This window comes from Physcomitrium patens, chromosome 4 (genome assembly GCF_059467195.1).
Source record: "Physcomitrium patens ecotype Gransden chromosome 4, ASM5946719v1, whole genome shotgun sequence".
Lineage (NCBI taxonomy): Eukaryota > Viridiplantae > Streptophyta > Bryopsida > Funariales > Funariaceae > Physcomitrium > Physcomitrium patens.
The window spans coordinates 21,793,363-21,817,026 of NC_143413.1; the positions used below are offsets into that span (position 1 = coordinate 21,793,363).

Consider the following 23,664-nt stretch of genomic DNA (forward strand, 5'->3'; position numbering starts at 1 on the left):
TGTAGCTGCAGTTCTCAATAACGCTTCTCGAGGTAATTTTCCCTCTTGCATTGTAAAAACGGCAGAAGCCCAAAACTCGCTAGTTTCCGTACTTCCACCAATTTCATCATCTACTCTAGCACCATAACTTGTTCTTTTTCATGCTGCTGTTTCATACTCTTTTAGGTAATCTTGAACCAATGTTCTCATTCCTCCCTTGTCAAAATTGGTTTGAAGAAGATCCTTCCTAACTTTCAATGCTATCTTCCCATCTTTCCAGCAAATAATTCTTTGCCGTATCATATTATTAAATTCATTGCAATCTTTCCTAGTGTGTGAAGCATCATCACACCAAATGCATCTTTGTACATATCCTTGTTTTGAAACATTCTTCGAATTATTTATAGAAGTATTCTCTTCAAGTCTTGCTAATTTGATTTGAAGATCTCGCATTCCTCATATAATTTCTTCCATACCCATATCTGCTTTCTTTGACAAAGATATCGAAGGTTGAATTGTAGGCATTGTTGGTGGTGTTGTACGTATTGGAGCTTTGGGTGCTTGTACTGTTTTCGGAATATTGCTCCTATCCTTCCTCCTTTCCTTTTTTGTAAGCAACCCCACCGCATCTTCAACGTTCTTCCACTTCGTTGTCAATCCTTCATCTTCTTCTTTGTCTTCAAGAAGGGGTTCTAAATTCTCTTGCAATTCTCCATCAGCAGCTTGAAGAAATAGATCAACTTTGTTCGGCTCCAATGTCAATTTTTCTACCTTCGATAATTGAGAGTACTGCCTCTCAAATTTCCTTAGTAGCTCTGTTGCTTGCAAATTCTTATTGGGCCGTTCAATCTATCCCAGAAACAGCTTCTTAGTAACGTGATCAGCATCTTCCTAGAAATATTCGTCTTTCAATGCATGTGAAAAATCCTCCCATGAATTCCCATAACGATCCGTAATCGATGTAATGTGGTCTCTTATCTCCGGTATCATGGCAAGTCCAAATAGTGCAACCATTTTCTTCTCAGAAACTCGATTTAATTCTATTTCACGAACATAACATCTTAAATACCTTGAAATATTCCTCCCATCAAATTGATCAATTTTATTGACCATTGCTTGCAATGCTTTAGTTGCCAAAGCTTCCTTTCGATCATTGCTTTACTGTTGCTGCATTGGCAATGAGAAGGCTTGAAACATACTAGTAATAGATGGATCCATGTGCATACCTTGTCCTTTAGAAGAATCCCCACCAGAAACTTCTCCCAAAAATCCTTCAAAATTTTTATTTTCGTTTTCCATAAAATAAAGATAAAATCAACCAAAATCCAATACCTTCTACCTCAAGCTTTCACGTTGGGTTCACCACTGTATTGTAACGGGGTGAATAAACCTGGCCACTCTGTATTTGCCACTGCTGATTGTAACGGGATGAATAAACCTGGCCACTCAGTATTTGCACTGAAATTGGTCGTCGCTCCTAATATTCGAGGTAACTGAACATTAATAAAAGTCCCCTTTCTTTATATTTTCAAGGTATACTCGTGTTACAACACGACAGCGGTAGAGGCTTTTCATCGATGACATCTATCAAAATTAAGATGAAAACCTTCTTTATAAAAAAACAAGATCTAAGCAAGATAACATTCTACTTTCAATCCTTGTTTGTAGCTTCTTTGTAGTTGTGATGCTAAGGAGATGGAGAACCAACAACCAGTGGATTCAACTCAAGAGCCATCATTTGCTGACCTGTCGTATGATACATTACAATTATCACAACCTTCAAGATGATGCAATCGAGATGAAGATCCTCAAGAATGACATGTTCTTTCTTGAATAGATGGTGAGATAGAATTCATTTGGTACCACGACCTTCGAAGGGACTTCCAATGTTTGATGATTTTATTAGAGGTAGGAACATCTGTTGACAGAGTTTCAAATGTTTTATTTGAAAGAAGTTATGAAGGCCTCAAAAATGATTAAATAAGTAGGTGGTCTTAACACCTTGGTATGAGACACTATTGGTGGTTGAGAAGCCCTATGAATCATCTTTGAAGAGAATAAAGATCAGAATATGTAACAAATATAATTTGCTGCATTTTAGACTTTCTCAACATGTGATCAATTCTCCTTATAAAACTCGTCCCTAGAAGGGAGAATAATGTCATGGACATATATTTACTATAATTTTTATCTAGGTGATATAAATAGGTAGAAGTAGGTAAAAGTAGATTAATTTCATAATATCTTCTAGATAAGCTTCTTAGAAGCTTTATAGACATTGCTTTGACTTTATATGTATTTTTACTTGATTGATAGGTTAGAAACTTGGTCAACAAGTTAACCACGTATCACACATATTGGTAGCTTGCTGAACAAGCTAACTATGTGGCACCTACATAAAAAACTTGTCTTGCAAGTTAAGATACATGTTGTCCAAAGTCAACATGTTTTTGGAGGTTCTATAGAACGTCGCCACATAGCTCCTAGGTAGATAGTACATATAGAGGCAAGAATGAAGTCTTCTTCACTCTTATCAATTGCTTTCTTACTTCTAGTTTAGTTTCAAGGGTTTCTATTTTTTTTGACTTTTGGCAATAGTCATTTCAATTTCTTTCTTAATATGAATATATATTTTGTTATTTCTATTTTTTCATCTTTTGTTGAGAAAAGTTTCACTTATTTATTTATTTTTATCAAGTTCTTGTCTTTGACAATGAACTCCCTCGGTTTTGCATGGTTGTTGCTACTCTTCTAGCTCAAAATTATTTGTATCAGGCCCCAAAGTGCTTTGTCTTAGCCTCAATATCCATGTTTCTTGCATCTTCGACTCCATTCATGATTGATTGTACCCTAGTGACATGTTACAACCAATACCTTTGTACTTTTACATGTGATTGATTCGACATGATTGATCATCAAATATTCTATTTTTAAGTTTGACTTGTATTATAATGAATTTGTCCTTATTGTAGACTGTAGCATTGCTTGGACCCAAACATGACATGCATAATTACTACTTCATGCTTCATTACTGGACCTTGTCAAACATTATTTCTATCTTTTTGCTCATACAACCAACGAAAAATTGCCATGCATGCAGTCTCAATGATTTAGTAACTATAATACATGGCTCTAAATCATGTTAGCTGACACAATCATCGATCTATAACATCTATCCTATCTCTTTACCAAAGTCTATTCTATCTTACTCAAGTTTATATGAATCAACTTACAACCTCTTCGAATCAAAGAATATAAAAATGTGCATTTTATTTAGAACATAGGACTATGGCACCACCACAATGAATCTTCTCAAATTATTAGCATGTTGCTTATTACAATCAATTACTTCAAGTCTTATCTCAACTTCTATCTACGTCTTAGACCTTGCTACCACTATTGTTTCATTTACAACTTCTTCTTATACTTGTTTGTGGATAGTATATTGCCTGTTATCTTAAACACCACTTAAGTCGTCAGATTGTACACCCAATTTGTAGGCTTCACATCCTTCACTTCATTCATAGGTAACAAAAGGCCGTGTTTTCCTTCAATGTAGATCACTATCAAACTATACTTCTGTGTATTCATATTCTACTTTAACATATTATTCTTCTTTCATGAAACTGAGAACCTAGTGAGATTTCAAGTCAGTGATGAGCAAAATGTCAAAACCATCCCCTTGTTGTATATTGCTTGTTGATTGTAATATTATCACGCATGCTTACAAATTCCTCCTTACTTCTTATACTAACAACTTACAAGCCTTACATTATAGAGCCATGCATTCAACTTGCACAGGTCTACTAGAGGATTGCACTCACCATCAAATGATTTATAGGTCAATATTGTAGAATGGATGAGTTGTATTGATCTTGTGATGGATATATGTGCTATCCAATGAATGATCATTGATGCTTCTCTAGTACATGATTTTGGTTGTGGATTGATGTCGATGTTGTGATATTTGTATTGAGCTTTGTAACTTCTTGCTCTATAATATTCTACCAAATTTACTCAACTGAAATTTAAATTTAGAGAGACTACCTATGATGTTTGATGATGCATACTGAGCTCCATATAGAGATTACCTACAATGCCTCTAAGTAGAGCTTAGCATGCATGAAGATGGATGCATGCTTATAATTTGTGGTGAGCACTTTGATAAATAAATTGTGGATTTAATAACATAGAGGTGTGGCTTTAAGAACAATAAAATGTGCCATAAATAATATTAGAATGTGGCTTTAATAATCTTATGGTTTGGCTTTAATAATCTTAAGGTGTGGCTTTAACAACTCTCATATCATATGAATGCATCAAGTATAATGCAAGTAGAATACCTATCTATTATTTTGTTTCACAAATACTACACTAAGAATGTCAAAAAAAACAATGATACTTTATTACAAATAGAATCTTATATATCAATGAAAATTTTTAATTTCTTATTAATAATGTACTTATTACTAAATTCCTACCGAAGAATAACTTCTCCATTGATATTACAATATATCATAATTCTTCCACTTCAATAGAAAAGTAAAGCATTACCTTAAGTATAGAGTCAAAAAAACATATAATATCTTAAATTTATTAGGAGTTAGAGCTTTAGTAAAAATATCACTTATATTTTTATTAATAGATATATATATGTATATAATCTATTTATAGAATTCTATTTTTAATCTATTTTAGAATCATGTGATATTTAATATTAATATATTTAGTATGGAAATAAAATTTAAGATTAATTACTAATCTAATTATACTTTGTGAATCAATTTGAATAAATTTTGATTTGAAACATGAGATCTTACTTATAAAATAAGTAATATCAAGTCGAGTGCCTATGGATACAAATTGAAGACTATCAACCGTATTTATAAAAAGAAAAATTTTCAACCAAGTCATTATTAGCAAAATTAATATTTTAAAGAGTAGAATTACAATCCACTGAATTAGTAATTGTAGATGATTTTAAAAATTCACAATCACGTAAAATCCTTTTTAAATAAGCTTGTTGATGTATAAATTTAAGTTTTTGTAGTTTGATTTGTTTTGATTTGTAAACCAACATATATCTCTAGATTATTGAATTTGGCTTCAAAAATGTCATTCATTGTGATAAATACATAATCAATGTGTTGAATGTCTTAATAGCAATAAAGGCCATTATTAATAAATATAGCAATAAAAAGTTAATTGATATTATTAAAATAATAAAGACATGGATCCATAGAATTTTATTTAATGTTACGAGTAACAAGAAATTAATCAATACATTGATTCCATGCATGACTAGCTTACTTCAAACTATATAAAATCTTATGTAAATGATGTATTTTGGTTAGAAATTGAGAATTTTTAAAACCTAGAGCTTCTTTCTTATAAGTCTTTTAATCAAATTAGCCATATAAGAAAGCTATTTTTATATTAAATTATCAAATATGTATATCATGACTTATAGCAATAGTAAGAACAAGTTTGATGGAATCATATTTAACGATAGATGAATAAGTTTATGTAAACTCAATTTCATAATTTTGTGAACATTCTTTTACAGCCAATCTTATTTTGAATTCATCAATAGTACCATTAGATTTTATTTTAAGTACATAAATCCATTTGTAATTTGTGGCTTTTCTTCCAAAAGGAAAATTTATTAATTACTAAGTATCATTATTAATTAAAGAGTATCAACCCATTTTGAAGAGTGTATTGATAGAAGAGCCTCTTGATATGATTAAGGAATAAAATATATAAATTGAGTCATAAAGTACATAGTTATTAGAGTAGAATTTGACTTCAATAAAGATGTAGATATATTCTTCAAAGCAGTTGATGATTTCAAAGAATCATGAGTTGATTGTAATAAAGTAGTAGATGGCTTTGATAACTAATATTGCAAAAAAATTGAACTTGAAGTTGTAGCATATTTTAAATTTTTGGTATTTTTTACAATGGAAATAGAAGATAATGTCATTATAGAATTTGCATATGTATATTGCCACTCATTTATAGAATATCCAAAACAATCACAAAAAAAACAAGATTATTATATAGAATGAAGTAGAGATGATGAAAATTATGAATTCAATTCAATAAGAGCATCATGAGAATTTTGATTTGAAAGTAGAATAATAAGAACATCATTAGAATTTTGCTAAAAAAAATCAGCTATCATGGGCAATACATTGTATTGAACTCAATCATATTATAAATTTTTAATAATATTCAGATTATTACTACAATGAAAATCATCATTGTTGTGCATATTGCCATAGAGAGCTTGATTTTCATTGCTCTCACTAATTAGATAACCATGATTTTCTTGAATAGCAGTTTTATTGCTTCTATAGATAATATGATCTTAAATACCATGAGCATTATTTTGATTGCTCATATTGATATCATATCCATAATTGATATGATCAGTACTTTCATTATTCAAATAAAAAATATCATTTTCTATAGAATTGTTCACATTGCCTTGATGTATTTGAAAATTATGAAGATCCAGATTTGTAGTAATAAAATTTCAAAGTGTACTTGTAGATAGCATATTTAATTCCAATAAGCAAGGTCCTGAAGATTATTAAAAAAATCAAGAAGATTCTTAAAAAAAAACTTCAAATAAAATTGTAATTAATTAATTTTTTTGAATAATATTTCTTGTATATAATTATATTTATCAAAGATAACATCTCAATTGATTGTTACTCATTTATGTTTTAAATCCTAGATTTGATAAGCTTTTGATTCATTTAAGTATCCAAAAAATAATCTAATACAACTTTTAGAATCAATTTTTTTTGTTATTTGTCAAATATATGAATATAAACTTTACATCCAAAAGGTCACATATGAGGAGAGGAAGGCTTTTTTCTAGTATAAGCCTGAAAAGAAGTAATATTTGGAAGAAGACAAGAATATGTGCAATTTAAGGTGTAAACTATATTGTCAATAGCTTGTACCTACAATATTAGATGAAGATGAGCATGATGAATCATACTTCTAACAGCCTCCATAATTGTACAATTATCTCTTTTTAAAATCCCATTTTGCTTTAGAATATATGAAATCATTAATTCATGTCGTATGCTTATTATATATAAAAAATTATTCAAACATTGATTACAAAATTTTCCTCCATTATCTGTTCATAAAGTAATAATCTTATAACCTATGTCTTTGAATATGGTTTTGCAAACCTTTTAAAAATATATATAAAAGCCTTTGATTTTTGAAAAATATAAAGAATAAATCAATATTATGTAGAATCATCTTGAAATAAAATATAGTATAATGATCTTCTATGAGATGGTACAGTCATGAGACCACATATATCACTATGAATAAACATGCTAGATAATGAAGCTCAAATGTAATTTAAATTTTAAGAAAATATTTTTCTATATGACTTATCAAAAGTACATCTAGAACATAATCCTAGGTGTTTAATAGATTTAAGTCAAATAACAATTACTGAATCATTAATAGTCATCTTTCTTATCATATCATAATGCTAGTGGTCAAGACAAAGATGCCATGTTTGAATATTTTTAGTTCTTTTAAAGATAGAATATTACCATAAGAAGCTACATAAGAGACAATTATTGAAAGAAGAAGAACTAAACAATTTAAAAAATAAAATTCTTGAAGCATCTTTTCTTTCATTATAATAATATTATATAAAATAAGATCACATGTTCAATCCTTATAAAGAATAAATATTTTATGCTATCTGATAACCTTTATTAAGCTAAAAATATTTCTTTCAAAATCTGGAATATAGAAAATTTGTTGTAGAAGATGGATTTCAATTATATAAGATAATTGAACTAAAATCTTGATACTACATGTTCCCATCATGTAACATTTATGTCCATCATGTATTTCAACATGCCATTTTGTAATTACTAGTAGAAGTTTATAATTCATGAACTAATGAAGCTTTCAGTCATATATTTTGTTGTGCTACCATTAGCTATGCATCTTTATATAATTCATCCAAATGCTAGTATATCATAAGTTTGAGTAATATCAAAATTTTAATTAAATCTAAATTTGAAATGATTCATAATATTTCTCTTGATATAAATCATTTGGAAAATAATTTTTTGATTTTAAATAAGGAGCTTTTGAAATCTAAGAAGTATTAAAATTTGAAGATTCTACAAATGAGGCTTGTATATTTTGTCTTGATTGTAATCCATATGATCTCGGCATTAATTCCTGAGAAATTTGAAGACAATCTTGCTACCAATGGCCAAGGATTGTATAATTATTATGTTGGGATTTTCTTTTCAATTCACTGATATTTGAATTTCTGAACTCTACATTTTGGTGGGACTGAGGTCGATAAGAATTTTGATTATTTTGTGATAAATCCGGTCAATAATAGTTTTTAAAAAAATCAAGTTGATAATTACTTAGAGATAAATTTGGTTAATGAACAAGTTACCTTGATAAAATTGGTAGAAGCCAAGAAAAAGAACTTGGATATTGTAGCATAGATATTGGTCCTAAAATATTTAATGGATAATTTTGAAAAGACTCATTAAGATACCTATATGAGTTTAATTTGGGAGGATTATAACTTCTACTAGTAGATTGGCCAAAATAACTTCTTGCATTAAAAGATTGTCTATGTCTAGCATAAAATGCCCTTCACTCTATAATTAAATCATTTTGGGTTCACAATAAAATCTTGTTCTTTTCTGTTTGTAGATGCAATTTCGGATTGAATAAATTTTGATTATCCTTTGTTGTGCTCTCTCATGCTAAAAATAATCCTTCAAAACTAATAAGGAGGTTTGAAAAGAATTTAGATATCATATAGAAATCCATAAATATAATATCATCCATATCTTTCAATTCGCTCATAATAAGTTCCAAATGAACTATGAAACTAGAAATGGATTGACTATGTTGAATTTTTACATAAAAATTTTGTCGCTTAAATTCATAAATATTGGAACTATTTATAAATTCATTATCCTCTGATAATTTGTTCAAAACTTGTGCATTTTGCATAGTATTAAAGGCACAAGAAATCGTCGCTCAATAGAAGAAATTAATAGAGTATAAGCATTATAATCTATTTCTATCTATTGTACACTATTTGTATCCTTCCGCCTTATGCCATCAATATAAGAACTGTACCTCTTTGCTTAAAAAAGATTCTTAACTTGCTACTCCTATATGTGAAATTAAGAACTAATGAAACACTCAATTTTGATTAGGTCATTATTGATGGACATTGTGAACAAATTGCAATGTGTCATTGAATTGTATAAAATAAACTCTTTTAAAGTCAAAAAATTAGAGAGAAAAATGAAACACGTCAAAACAAAAAATAAGTAGGTAAAAAACATGTAATATATAAAAAACAAGAAGTTTAAGATAATCAAGAAAACATATGAGAGAATGAAAAATTTGCATGGAAAAACAAGCACTACAAAAATTCTAAGCATTACAAATGAAAAACTTAAAAAATAGATTGCAATAGCTACTCAATTGGTCTTAAAGAAGTCAATATTTCTGAAACAATCAATAATTCAGAAACAAAATATTTACTTGAAAAACAACTAAATTGGTTAAAAACCTATGAATCAATCAAAACTTAATAGTCAATATAATGCACGATAAAAAAAAGAATGAGCACAAAATCTACTTTGTTTAACAAAATACTATACCAAAAATATCAAGAAAGTTAATGATACTTTATAAAAAATAATGATTATATCAATGAAAATTTCTTATTTCATACTAGTAAAACATGAGTTATTAAATCTATAAGGTAAAAACTTATTACATTTGCAAGGACATTGTAATAAAGCAATCAAGAGACAATCATAGAGAATAACAGAAAATTATAGAAAATAAAGCCCAAGACAAGAAAAGCGAGGACAAAAGATAAAGAACAAGGAACAACAGACAATCATAGAAAATATAGCAGAAGATAAGAAAATCGAAGACAAAAGACACAAAACAAGGAATAACAGAAAATCATAGAGAATAAGGCCCAAGACTAGATAATCGAGGACAAAAGACATAGAACAAGGAACAACAGACAATCATAGAGAATAAGGCCCAAAACTAGAAAATCCAGGATAAAAGACATAGAAAAACGAAAAACAAACAATCATAGAGAATAAGGCCCAAGACTAGAAAATCGAGGACAAAACACATAGAACAAGGAACAACAGACAATCATAGAGAATAAGGCAGAAGACTAAAAAATCGAGGACAAAAGACATAGACCAAGGAACAACAGACAATCATAGAGAAAAAGGCCCAAGACTAGAAAATCGAGGACAAAAGACATGGAACGAGAAACAACACACAATCATAGAGAATAAGGCCCAAGACTAGAAAATCGAGGACAAAAGACATAGAACAAGGAACAACAAACTATCATAGAGAATAAGGCCCAAGACTAGAAAATCGAGGACAGAAGACATGGAACATGGAACAATAGACAATCATAGAGAATAAGGCCCAAGACTAGAAAATAGAGGACAAAAGACATAAAACAAGAAACAACAGACAATCATAGAGAATAAGGCCCAAGACTAGAAAATCGAGGACAGAAGAGATGGAACATGGAACAACAGACAATCATAGAGAATAAGGCCCAAGACTAAAAAATCGTGGACAAAAGACATAGAACAAGGAACAACAGACAATCATAGAGAATATGACCTAAGACTAGAAAATCTAGGACAAAAGACATAGAACAAGGAACAACAGACAATCATAGAGAAAAAGGCCCAAGACTAGAAAATCGAGGACAAAAGACATGGAACAAGAAACAACACACAATCATAGAGAATAAGGCCCAAGACTAGAAAATCGAGGACAAAAGACATAGAACAAGGAACAATAGACAATCATAGACATTAAGGCCCAAGACTAGAAAATCGAGGACAAAACACATAGAACAAGGAACAACAGACAATCATAGAGAATAAGGCAGAAGACTAAAATATCGAGGACAAAAGAAATAGAATAAGGAACAACAAACAATCATAGAGAATACGACCCAAGACTAGAAAATCGAGGATAAAAGACATAGAACAAGGAACAACAGACAATCATAGAGAATAAGGTCCAAGACTAGAAAATTGAGGACAAAAGACATAGAACAAGGAACAATAGAGAATTATAGAGAATAAGGCCCAACACTAGAAAATCGAGGACAAAAGACATAGACCAAGGAACAACAGACAATCATAGAGAATAAGGCCCAAGACTAGAAAATCGAGGACAGAAGAGATGGAACATGGAACAACAAACAATCATAGAGAATAAGGCCCAAGACTAGAAAATCGTGGACAAAAGACATAGAACAAGGAACAACAGACAATCATAGAGAATATGACCCAAGACTAGAAAATCTAGGACAAAAGACATAGAACAAGGAACAACAGACAATCATAGAAAATAAGGCCCAAGGCTAGAAAATCAAGGACAAAAGACATAGAAGAAGGAACATTAGACAATCATAGAGAATGAGGCCCTAGACTAGAAAATCAAGGACAAAAGACATAGAACAAGGAACAACACACAATGATAGAGAATAAGGCCCAAGACTAGAAAATAGAGGACAAAAGACATAGAACAAGGAACAACAAACTATCATAGAGAATAAGGCCCAAGACTAGAAAATCGAGGACAAAAGACATAGAACAAGGAACAATAGACAATCATAGAGAATAAGGCCCAAGACTAGAAAATGGAGGACAAAAGACATAAAACAAGGAACAACAAACAATCATAGAGGATAAGGCCCAAGACTAGAAAATCGAGGACAGAAGAGATGGAACATGGAACAACAGACAATCATAGAGAATAAGGCCCAAGACTAGAAAATCGTGGACAAAAGACATAGAACAAGGAACAACAGACAATCATAGAGAATATGACCCAAGACTAGAAAATCTAGGACAAAAGACATAGAACAAGAAACAATAGAAAATCATAGAGAATAAGGCCCAAGACTAGAAAATTGAGGACAAAAGATATAGAACAAGGAACAATAGACAATCATAGAGAATAAGGCCCAAAGTTAGAAAATCAAGGACAAAAGACATAGAAGAAGGAACATCAGACAATCATAGAGAAAAAGGCCCAAGACTAAAAAATCAAGGACAAAAGACATGGAACATGAAACAACACACAATCATAGAGAATAAGGCCCAAGGCTAGGAAATCGAGGACAAAAGACATAGAACAAGGAACAACAGACAATCATAGAGAATGAGGGCCTAGACTAGAAAATCGAGGACGAAAGACATAGAACAAGGAACAACATACAATGATAGAGAATAAGACCCAAGACTAGAAAATCGAGGACAAAATATATAGAACAAGGAATAATAGACAATCATAGAAAATAAGGCCCAAGACTAGAAAATCCAGGACAAAAGACATAGATCAAAGAACAACAAACAATAATAGTGAATAAGGCACAAGACTAGATAATGGAAGACAAAAGACATAGAATAAGGAACAAAAATCAGGAATAAACACAATCAATTATGAGATAATAATATAGGATATGACTTTAACAACATTAATGTGTGGCTTTAACAACTCTCAAATATAATCATATGACTGCATCAAGTATAAGGCAAGTAGAACAACTATCTACATTTTATAAACTTATTGCATTTGCAAGTACATTGTGATAGATTCTAATAAATCTAAATTAAATACAAAATAAATCAACAAACAAACAAAAAATCCAAGAATTGGAATGTAAAAAACAAGTGGTAATGATAACAACCCCAACATATCAATCAACTGTACCCAAACAAGAGTTTTGAAAGACTGCCTACAATGATTTAAAGAAGCAAACCTGAAACATCAACAAGCAAATTTGGCTTCAAGCAAAATTTGCTAGCGAAAGTGCCAAAATGGTTTGAAAAAGTGCATGCATTATTATTGGAAGGGAAGATTTGGAAACAAAAACGACACAATGCCATTCGTTCCAACTACATCAACATTCTACACTGAAACAAGGCTAAGAGAACTTGCATACACAACCATGAACAATATCAACTGCTGCTATTGCACTCGTTCGCCACAAAGTCTCAGGACACTTGCAGAGAGAATCGTGAAAGGAATATTCCCACAACAATTTCCATCCCAGCGTGCATACGAATTGCGACGTTGACTGTTTCCTGCAGGAGCGCAACATTGGCAAAACCATAAACTCACAGTCCCACTCTAATCTCGCACACAGGTTTCGCTGAAGTCTCCAAAATTGGGTGCCAAAATAAACCTTTCCCCCAGCTCATGGTCCACATTCGACCTAGCAGTGGCATGAGGTTCCCATGGCCGAATTAAAAGTGCGGGAGCAGAATGCGGCCCCGAGACAAGGTGGCACTTCGAATGCCCCTCTTGAGATGTGATGCCATCCACAACCACTCGAGGTGTTGTCGATTGGGTCAGAGCGGTGCCAGTGAGACGGTCGCCCCGGTGCAGAACCGAAAAGGATATAGAATCTTTTCACAGAATCTGTGTGAGCAAAAAGGTAAAGCGCGACGGAGATTTTACTAGCGACGACGTCTGCACACTTAATTGTTTCGCACTGTTCTGTTTCTTTTCTTTTCTTATTTAAGACAACTCGGTTACCATCGCTGCAAACGAGGCCCACGCCACCGGGAGTGAGTTCGTAAATATGTGGCGGCAAGAAAATCATGTCAAGGTGACCAATCGTGCCGGAACGCTCCAGGTGCCTTCTTCCAAGTCCCGAGTCTTCAACTATATGGGGGGGGTGGATTCCTGCAGTCTCCCATCGGTCAGTTGAGAGCAGGTCCGCGGTCCGCGAACACAGCGTCCAGCTCTGAACTCACACATCGCAGACTTGCCAGTGTGCGTGTGTCGCAGCCGAGTTTAGAATGGGGAGATTGGCACCGGCTCGATCAGTCGTCACAAAGCCTCTGGATGGGGAGGAGTTCAGGGCGATGGGCCACCAGATGGTGGACTTCATCGCCGACTACTTCCGCGATCTTGAGACTTATCCTGTCCAGAGTCAAGTTCAGGTACGCAGAGCATCCGCATGGCAGTACCGAGCTGAGTTTGTACCATCCATGAAATGCTGCTCAGAGAGTCTGGCCCGCGATGGGCACAGCGGCTTGCGTGTCGGAGCAGTGGGCCCCTGGTGCGTGAGAGGGACTGGTGCACAGTGGATTAGCGAGGGAGGGTGGAATGTATGACGGCAATGCTTGTCTGACTGTGGTGGCATTGTTTGTCCAGCCAGGGTACCTGAAGAAGTTGCTGCCAGAGAGTGCCCCGCAGGACCAGGACTCGCTGGAGGACATATTTTACGGTAATCGCCGGACCTCTGGTGAATGTGTTGCCGTCCCGCATTGCACATGCGCTGGGTGGGCGAGTGAGAGCCTGGGAGTGGCGGCTGTCGGCGTGCGAATGGGTTCCGAGCTCAGCAGGAGCAGGAGGGTTTTCCATGGTCTCTGACAGTGGTGGTGTGGTTGGGTGGCTGCAGACATGCACAGCAAGATATTTCCTGGCATCACGCACTGGCAGAGTCCCAGCTTCTTCGCGTACTACCCGTCGCAAACCAGCACAGCCAGCATCCTAGGCGAGATGCTGAGCGCCAGCCTGAGCGTGGTGGGATTCAGCTGGATCACGTCCCCAGCTGCAACGGAATTGGAGATCATCGTGATGGACTGGCTGGCGAAGATGTTGCAGCTCCCAAGCGAGTTCCTGTCCACGGGTACGTTTAGCGCACCCTGAAAGTGGACAATGTTGTGTTATCATTGAGCTGCCGCGCCAGCTGGTCAGGCATTGCTGCAGTTTGTTTTCGTTCACGCAGGTGGTGTATCTGCCGGTGAGGAACTTGTGTGCGTACTCTGGATGGCGCATGTTCCGGCGCCTCACCAGGCGGAGGCAGGGACCCGCGAAGTGATGTTGCAGAGTGAGCACACGACTGGGTTGGCATGTAGCGACTGAAATTGGCCGTGCGAGCGTTCGCTTGAGTCCAGTGTCATGGACCCATGAAGCCGTCGCGAGGGGCAGAGGGCCTTGGCCGCGCGGCGGTCGACGTCTGAACCGCGTGCCGATGAGCTGTGAGTAACGTGGTAGAGTACCCTGCTGTGGCGCAGGCAACGGCGGAGGGGTGATCCAAGGGACGGCGTGTGAAGCGATTTTGGTAGTGATGCTGGCAGCGAGGAAGCGGGCGATTGCGAGGGCGGCCGCGGAACAGGGCATCTCAGAGGCCGAGGCACTTGGGAAGCTGACAGTGTACACGTCAGACCAAGCCCACGCCTGCGTGAACAAGGCCAGCCAGGTACGACGCTGACACTGGTTTGCAGCCGAGCAGGGCGAGTGCAGCGTAGGGGTGACGACGCGAGCGAGTGTCCGGTGCGGACGGCGATGGCATTGGGGTGAGGGGAGTGCTGACAAAAGTGTTGTGGCGCGCAGCTGGCGGGGATCGCGACGAAGAACCTGCGGCTAATCCACGCGGACGCGTCCACGAACTACGCTGTGTGCGCAGACAAGGTGGCGAAGTGCGTCGCCGCCGACAAGGCGGCCGGCCTGATTCCGTTCTTTCTTGTCGGAGTGGTAAGGCTCAGCCGTGTGTGGTGTTTGAATGTGTTTGCGGTTGGGAACGATCGCGGTCGCTGGTGACGATCGCGGATGAGCATTTGGGGATGGAGAACTGATACTGGTGCACGGTTCGTGCAGATTGGCACGACGTCGTCGGCAGCCGTGGACCCCCTGTCGGATCTGGGGGACATCGCTCAGGTGGGACATCCGCAAGCCCGATAGAAGGGCGGGTCGTGAGTGTGTGGGTGTGTGTCGGGGAGGGAGGGTGTGGGGGTGTGTTTGAGGGGAACGTTTGGGGGTTGATTTGATGAGGGGAATGGTGGTATGTTTTTCAGGAGCACAGCCTGTGGTACCACATAGACGGAGCGTACGCAGGGAACGTGTGCATCTGCCCGGAGTACCGGCCGTTGTTGAATGGCGTGGAGAAGGCAGACTCGTTCGACATGAACCTTCACAAATGGTTCCTGACCAACTTCGACTGCTCCTGTCTGTGGGTGAAGGACAGGTCGCCGCTGTTGGCAGCGCTCACGACCAACCCAGAGTACCTGCGCAACAAGCAGTCGGAAGCGAACGCGGTGGTGGACTTCAAGGACTGGCAGATCCCTCTCAGCCGCAGATTCAGGTACGATGTCGAGCAGAGCCAGGGGCGGGACGTGGGGGACAGGCGGGCAGGACTCGGCGCAGGGTAGGACTGACGTAACCCCGGCGGGGTGGTGTGGTGGGCGATGTGCAGGGCTCTGAAGCTGTGGATGGTGCTGCGCATGCACGGGTCCGATTTCTTGCAGACGTATCTGAGGAGCCACTGCGAGCAGGCGAAGCATTTCGAGACCCTGGTGCGAGCGGACTCCAGGTTCGAGCTCATGTCACAGAGGATATTCTCGCTGGTGTGCTTCCGGGTGAAGCCGGCGGCGGGGGACAAGGACAACGGTTACACGCTGAACAAGAAGCTCGTGGAGGCCCTGAACACCGGTGGAGACATCATGCTCACTCACACGGTAAGGCGGGGACCGCTAGGGTGGTGCGTCGGGGAGGGGTGGGACGTGGTTGTGAGGGAAGAGTGTGACATGGTGGTTAGGATAGGTGGGAGGCATGCTTCGGGCTTTAACGCAGATGTTGGGGCTGTGACGCAGACGTTGGAGGGCGTGTACACAATCCGGTTCGCTATTGGCGCAGCCCGGACGGAGATGCGGCACATCGTCGCGGCGTGGAAAGAGATTCAACGTCAAACCTCGAAGCTGCTCAAGTGCTAGGGGCAGGCGGCAACGGTCAGCAGGTTTTGTACGCAGGATAGATAAGATGGTTGTTAGGATCGGTCGATAGGCATTCGCAGTATTTTTCATCCCACACAATTCGTGGGCCAGAGTAGGAAGATGTAACACTTGGATCATTAGCGTAGATGGTAGCCGTCCACATTATATTCACAAATAAACAGAATACGTATTTGGAACAGAGGTGCATCCCGTCTACCTGGAACTCGCTGTGCGTGCAAGAGTAGTAGTGGATGAAGGGGCTCTTGTCTAAGCATGTGGAAGCAGGGGTGTGGTTTCGACGGACTGACGGTAGAATGGAGAAGCAGTGTGTGGGCAGCTCTCCGGGGGGGGAGGGTGTGGGGATGGGGGGGCGCTGTTGCATGTTCAGTTGAAAGATTGGGAGTGCAGGCCTGAGAGGACAGTTATAAGTGCGTTCGGAGCCGAGGATACGTTGATGCTGGGGAGGGATGGATGGTGGCCGAGCTGCTGCATTGTTTGGCACTCTATTGTGTTCCTGTCGGGAGCACCTGGACATGTGTTGTTGCAGGGATGGGAGGTTTGGGAGTGCGCGCACGAGTGACGTTGCTGCCGTGAGAGTGGTGGGTTTGAGAGGGAGGTGGGAGGAAGACATTTCTCAACGCGCTCACTGTTTTTCAAAGTAGTTCTTTTCTGCGTAGGAGTGTGGCTTTCATCATTTGTTTTGCTATTTATGCAGAGGATTGCGGGAATTGTGTGGTTGTTGGTTGGAACGGCGGGGTTGCGTGTACCAATCGGGGTTTGTAGGGTTTGAACGGTTTGGTGTGTAAGGTTGGGACATGCTTATTCTGCGACAGCTGCTGTTCCCAAGGTGCAGTCGATTTTATGAATATTTTGAGATGTGATGATACCTCTGTTGCAGGTGATGATGAATGTGTACGAGAGGGAGGAGCAGTGCATTAATGCGCTTCACGGGTTAGAAGTATTACGGTTAAAGTGGCAGGATGTATCCAATGGATGGGTAGAGATGATTTTGTTTTATTTAGACAATAAGTCTCGGAGAATTATTGGTCAAATGGCATTCTTCTTGAATGCGTATTCTATGTTTGTTCACATCTGGTCCTGCGGCAGAGTATGTTTTGGTGGGATGACAGTTCAAAAATATGTGTATCTGGGATGAAGGAGCGTGAGGTATTAATGGACGTGAACTAATTTTATTTCAGTTTGGATGTGCATGCGTAGTTGTCGTTATAATTGGTGCAGCGAGCAAGCAGGTGTCGATATTTTTTCTTAATTGTTAGGTTCATTAGATCGACATAGTAAAGACAATTTTAAGGTTTGCAAATTCTATAAAATGGTGTATTTGTATTGTTTTATGTTATTTAGTAATGATTGTTGTCCAAATAAATTAGGCCTTGTGAAATAAATGTTTACAAAATTATCATTGATATGACCTGACAATTTTATGAATATAAAAAAACTTATAATAGTACTAGCTAAGTCACTAAGTACTGCAAGCCAAGAAAAAATATGAGTGAAGAATGGGGGTGGAGGTTAGAGAGGGCAGGTGAATGTGCGGATTTTGTATATGTCCAGATTTGGTATTGCAGCAGAGTTTGATATTGTGAGAGGGTAGAGCAAAGAAGAATGTGGCTCGGACGAAATAGATTGAGGGAATAATGGACATGGAGTAAATTTATTCGTTTAACTTGTAATTTGAGTTTGGATGAGTATGTGTAGTTGTCTTTAAAAATGGATTATAGAGAAAGTATGTGTCTATACAATTGGTAGGTTTATTAGGTTGACATGGGAAATACATTTTTGAAGTTTTCAAATTTTACTAATCAGAAATACAAATAATTCTAATATAACATGATGTAAAAGAAGATGGGTCAGCTAAAATGATATTTATATCAATCTTATAATTACAAGATATATATGTGTCATTGTAGATTTTATCAAAAACCAAGTATATTGAAACAATATATAATCAGATATAATGCATGTAGAGTAAGTTGAAGTAATTGTAATTTCTCAAAATTATCAATTCAATTTTAAAATGTAATATTCTTAATATTTCAATCATATGCTAGATATAAAGCAATAAATAATTCCAAACTAGACTTGTTTATAGATTATTTTATATATATATATATATATATATGTATGTATATATATTTGCACATGTTTATATAATTGTACATTACTTATGACGCAAAATAAACTTTTTTATTTCTTTAAATTATATTATTATATTTTTAATTTATTTTGAATTGTGTGTGTTTTTTTTTTTTTTTTTTTTTTTTCCAATTAGGCTACAAATAGTTCATTAAAATTTTAATTTTTTATTATATATATGTATATATATATATATATATATATATATATATGTATAGAAATTATTTAATTTTTTTAACAAAATTTATTTTTATATTTAATAGAAATAATTTGTGGATGTAAATTCCACCTTTCAATTCAAATCACAAGATGTCTTCAATTAAGAGTTGCTCATAATTGGTGGTATGAAGTGAAAGAAACAAATAATAAGAATAAAAAGAGATCAAATACAAAACTAATAAAATAAATGAAATGAGTAATTACTTAATGTAAAATTAGATCATAGTTTATTTACTAAGTTTATATCTAATAAAAAATAAAAATAAAAAGTAAAATTTATGTTTTTAGAAAGATATTTCTTTTAGTTTTTTAATGACATTAGAAATATGTAGAATAAAATTATCATGAATAAATTCTGAAGATTTAAAGATAAAAAGTAAATAAATAAAAAATTAGTGATAATATTTTATTTCAAAGATAACTTGCTTATAGATAAAGAATTCAAATTTCACCAAGGCTTAGATGTGGTATATTTAAGTTACTAAAAGACGCCATAAGGCCTTGGGTTTATCCTTCTAATATCAAAGATATGAATCTCAAAGAAAAAAATCTCAATATATGTTGTGTCACTTAAAAAGATATGAAAATAATTCAAAGATAGTAATATATTATAATAAAATGGCTATTAATAAAGACAAAAAGATTAGAAAGTTTTGAAATAAGACTAAAGAGTAGAAAGGCATTGACAATGCTTCATTCTTGCCTCTATATATATTGTCTAATTAATAGCTGCATGGCAATATTTTATAGGACTTTCAAGACGTTTTGACTTTGCTAGACACATGGCTTAACTTACAAAATAAGTTATTCATATGTGTGCTACATAGTTAGCTTGCTCCATAAGCTAGTAAAACATGTATCATGTGGCTAACTTGTTGACCAAGTTCCTAGCCTACTAATTTACTACAAACACTTAAAAAATCAAAGCAATATCTATGAAGCTTGTAAAGAGTTTTTTAAAAATATATTATAAAATTAATCTATTTTATCTATTTCTATTTAATCATATATATAATTATTAGAATAAATATATATGTTTGTGATATTACATTGCCTTCTAAAAATAAGTTCTATAAGGAGTAGTAATCTTACCTTGAAAAAATTCAAGATGCAATGGATTGTGTTTGTTATATATCGTAATCTTTATTTTCTTCAAAGATAGTTGATATGTCATCTCAGCCATCGATAGTGTCCCATACTAGGATAAGAAGATTACCTTGTTAATTAATCATTGTTGAGGCCTTCATAACTCCATGCAAAATGTTTTTTTTGGAACTTTGTTAGAAGTTGTCCTTATTTTTAATAAAATCACCAAATATTGAGAATTTCTTCTAAAGTTGTGATATCAAATATATTATAACTTGCCATCTATTTAAAGAAGAATATGCTCTTCTTGAGGATCTTCATCTTAATTATAGCTTCTAAAAGCTTGTGACAATTAAAATATCTTATTTGGTAATTCAACAAACGATAGTTCTTGAATTGAATCTGTTAGTTGTTATTTCTCTATCTCTTTAGTACTACAGATATACAAAGACTATAAACAAGAATAAAAGGTAAAATACTATCTTTCTTATATCTTTTTTTTTATATTAAAGATTTTTTATTCTTCATCTAAGTTTTGATTAATGTTATTGATGAAAAGCTTCAATATTTTTTATTATATTTAGTAGATTTTTTATTGGCTTTCATGTGCATTCATTAATATCATATTTGTACTTTTAAATAAGATATTCTAATCTATTTTGGTACCATCTTAAATCTAAGAATTCTTTTACGTCAAATTCTTGATCATTATCCACTTTTATAGGAAGACGTGGCATTTGTCTTTTTCTTGAGATATTTCCTATCTTATATGGCTTAAAAAGAGATATGTAGAATATAAAATAGATCTTTATAGTCTTTGATAGATGTAATTCATAAGTAACATGATTGATTTGTTCATAAATAGAAAAAGGTCTAAGCCTATGATAATCCAATTTGTCACAAAGATGAGTAGTCTTAATATTATGATGAAGTAACTATATCTTGTCACCTATCTTAAATTATGGTTGTTCCTTACAATAGGCATTTGTATTGATCTTTTGTCATTCTTGAGCTTCCTTTAACTATACCTTCATTATTGTATATAGCTTTAATAAATGATTTGTCAAATCTTCTACTATAAGATTATTAACTTTTGAAAAGTCAAAAATATTAAGTCATAGATGGTAACTATAATTGATAAAGAAAAGAGTTTTTGAAGTAGAAGAATGTACCAAATTATTATATGTAAACTCAACTAATAGCAAAATAGTTATTCAGTCATCTTGATGATAATTGATGGTATACCTCAAATACTACTCCAAAACTTGATTTACACATTTTATTTGTTCATTAGTTTGAGGTTGAAAAGTTTATGAAAATTTTATATCTATCTTTAAAATCTTAAAAAATATTCTTTAAAATCTTCATATAAATTGAGTCTGCCTATTCAATATAATATCTTTGAGCAATCCATCATAGTAAGAGATATTGTGAAGAAAAAATTTAGCCATTTTTTAAACTGTAATAGATTTTGTATATAATACAAAATATGCTATCTTAGTAAAAAAATCTACTATCATAAATATAAAATCATATGGACTTGAATCTTAATAAAACTAGTTATAATAAAATTTATAGAAACAAAACATGATAGTTATTTCAGAATATATAATGATTGAAAAAGTTCATAAGGTCAATGATAAGGAATATTTGAGTTTAAGCAAATATCACATGATTATATAAAGTTTTTAATTGCTATCAATATTTAAGCTACCAAAAATCTCTTGATATTAGGTCTAAAGACTTATTATATCAAAAATATCTAACTGTTGGAAAGTCATGATAAGCTTGAAGAATATGTAACCATGCTTTGTCTTCTGGAATATATAAACACCTCTTGAAATAGAATAGATTTTTTTGAATTCAAACTTAGAAGTATTATGAAACTTAGAAGCAATATTCTTGATTTCATGAATAAGAGAATCAAAAGATATATTTGATTGAAGTTGATTGACAAAGCTTAAATCAATAGTCAATGTTGATTTAATTACTCAAAGATGAAAATGCTCAAGCTTTAAGAGAATTGTTCTTTGTTGATCAAAAGGTGGATTTTTTTTTTTTTTTTTTTTTTTTTTTTTGATACAAAATAGGAATTTCTAAAAAGGATGTTTGATAAATCTTGTTATTTTTTGAATTGATAAGTGATTTTGAAATTAAATCTTGATAAAACCATGTTCCAATAGACTTAACAACAATTCAAAATACATGCCAACATGAAGTAGTTGAAGTTCTTGTGATCTATATATATAGAGATTGGACTTGAGGCACCTTTTAGATAATGATGTCATTTTTAAAATGTATCCATGATTGCAAGAAGTTCTTTGGCATAGATCTCGTAATTAATCTTAATTGCTAAATATTTACTAGAATAAAAAATTGTTAGGTGGAGCTTGTTATCTGCTCTCATTTGTGAAAAAATAACACTTATAGCAAAGTTTGATATATCTATTTTGATGAAAAATATCTTAGAAAAAATTGATAAAATATAAAATTGGTGAAAAAATAAATGTTGTCTTCAAGGCATCAAAAATGCTTCAGCTTCTTTATTCTACTCAAGTATAATTTTACATGTCAGAGGTGTTAGAAGAGTTTTATCTTAAAAAAAATTCTTAATGAAAATCTAATAGTAATTGATAAATCTCAAAAAGCATTGCTTATTTTTTATTTTTCTTGAAATCTTCTAATCTTTGATAGTCTAGACCTTCTTCAAATCTATAATTAAATATTATTTATAAGTTGTTGAAATATAGCTGGTGTGTTTGTAAGTCCAAAAGGTATGACATTATATTCAAAATGTCCATACCTAGTTCCAAAATCAATCTTCTATTCATTTCCTTCTTTAATATGGACCAAATTTTATGCTCTTCATAGATCTATTTTTATATAAATCTTTGCTTGATTGAGTTGGTTAAAAATTCTTAATATTAGAAGTAAAAGATACCTATTATTGATGGTAATCTTGTTAAGTCCTTAATAGTCTATGTACATCTATAGAAATCCATCATTTTTCTTTATAAATAAGATTAGAGATCCTGCTAGAGATTTTGAATGGAGTATTAAGTTTTTAGCCAATTTTTTATTAATATATTTCTTTAATTTAATCAATTTATGTTGCAATAAGTTGTAGATTGGTTTGAATGGTAGTTAAGCTCCTTCTTAAATATCAATTGAATAATTATAAGATTGATGCTCTAAAAAATATTTGTATTTTTTTTTTCAAAAATATCTTGGAAATCTTCATATTGGCTAGGAATACTACTTGACCTCTTTTTACTAACAAAAATAGGTATGGTATATATAACAAAAGATAATTCTTTTTTTGTAGCATGTATGAAAGCTCTCACACTTATTAGTAAAGATTTAGATATACTAAACTTATGTTTTTCTACTTGAC

At 34.3% G+C, this 23,664-nt stretch overlaps 2 protein-coding genes across 2 annotated transcripts; both read left to right on the plus strand.

The window, feature by feature from the left end:
- Positions 1-13,776: 13,776 nt before the first annotated feature.
- LOC112281945 (tryptophan decarboxylase 2) lies at positions 13,777-17,010 on the plus strand. Its single transcript, XM_024519011.3, has 9 exons — positions 13,777-14,036; positions 14,251-14,323; positions 14,498-14,728; positions 15,117-15,301; positions 15,436-15,576; positions 15,700-15,759; positions 15,897-16,183; positions 16,295-16,556; positions 16,692-17,010. Exons 1-9 carry the CDS (start codon positions 13,893-13,895, stop codon positions 16,809-16,811), a joined length of 1,503 nt encoding a protein of 500 aa, XP_024374779.1. The 5' UTR covers positions 13,777-13,892; the 3' UTR covers positions 16,812-17,010.
- Positions 17,011-17,096: 86 nt separating this feature from the next.
- LOC149989443 (uncharacterized) lies at positions 17,097-18,168 on the plus strand. Its single transcript, XM_090250154.1, has 2 exons — positions 17,097-17,410; positions 17,710-18,168. Exons 1-2 carry the CDS (start codon positions 17,279-17,281, stop codon positions 17,965-17,967), a joined length of 390 nt encoding a protein of 129 aa, XP_090106280.1. The 5' UTR covers positions 17,097-17,278; the 3' UTR covers positions 17,968-18,168.
- Positions 18,169-23,664: the final 5,496 nt, after the last annotated feature.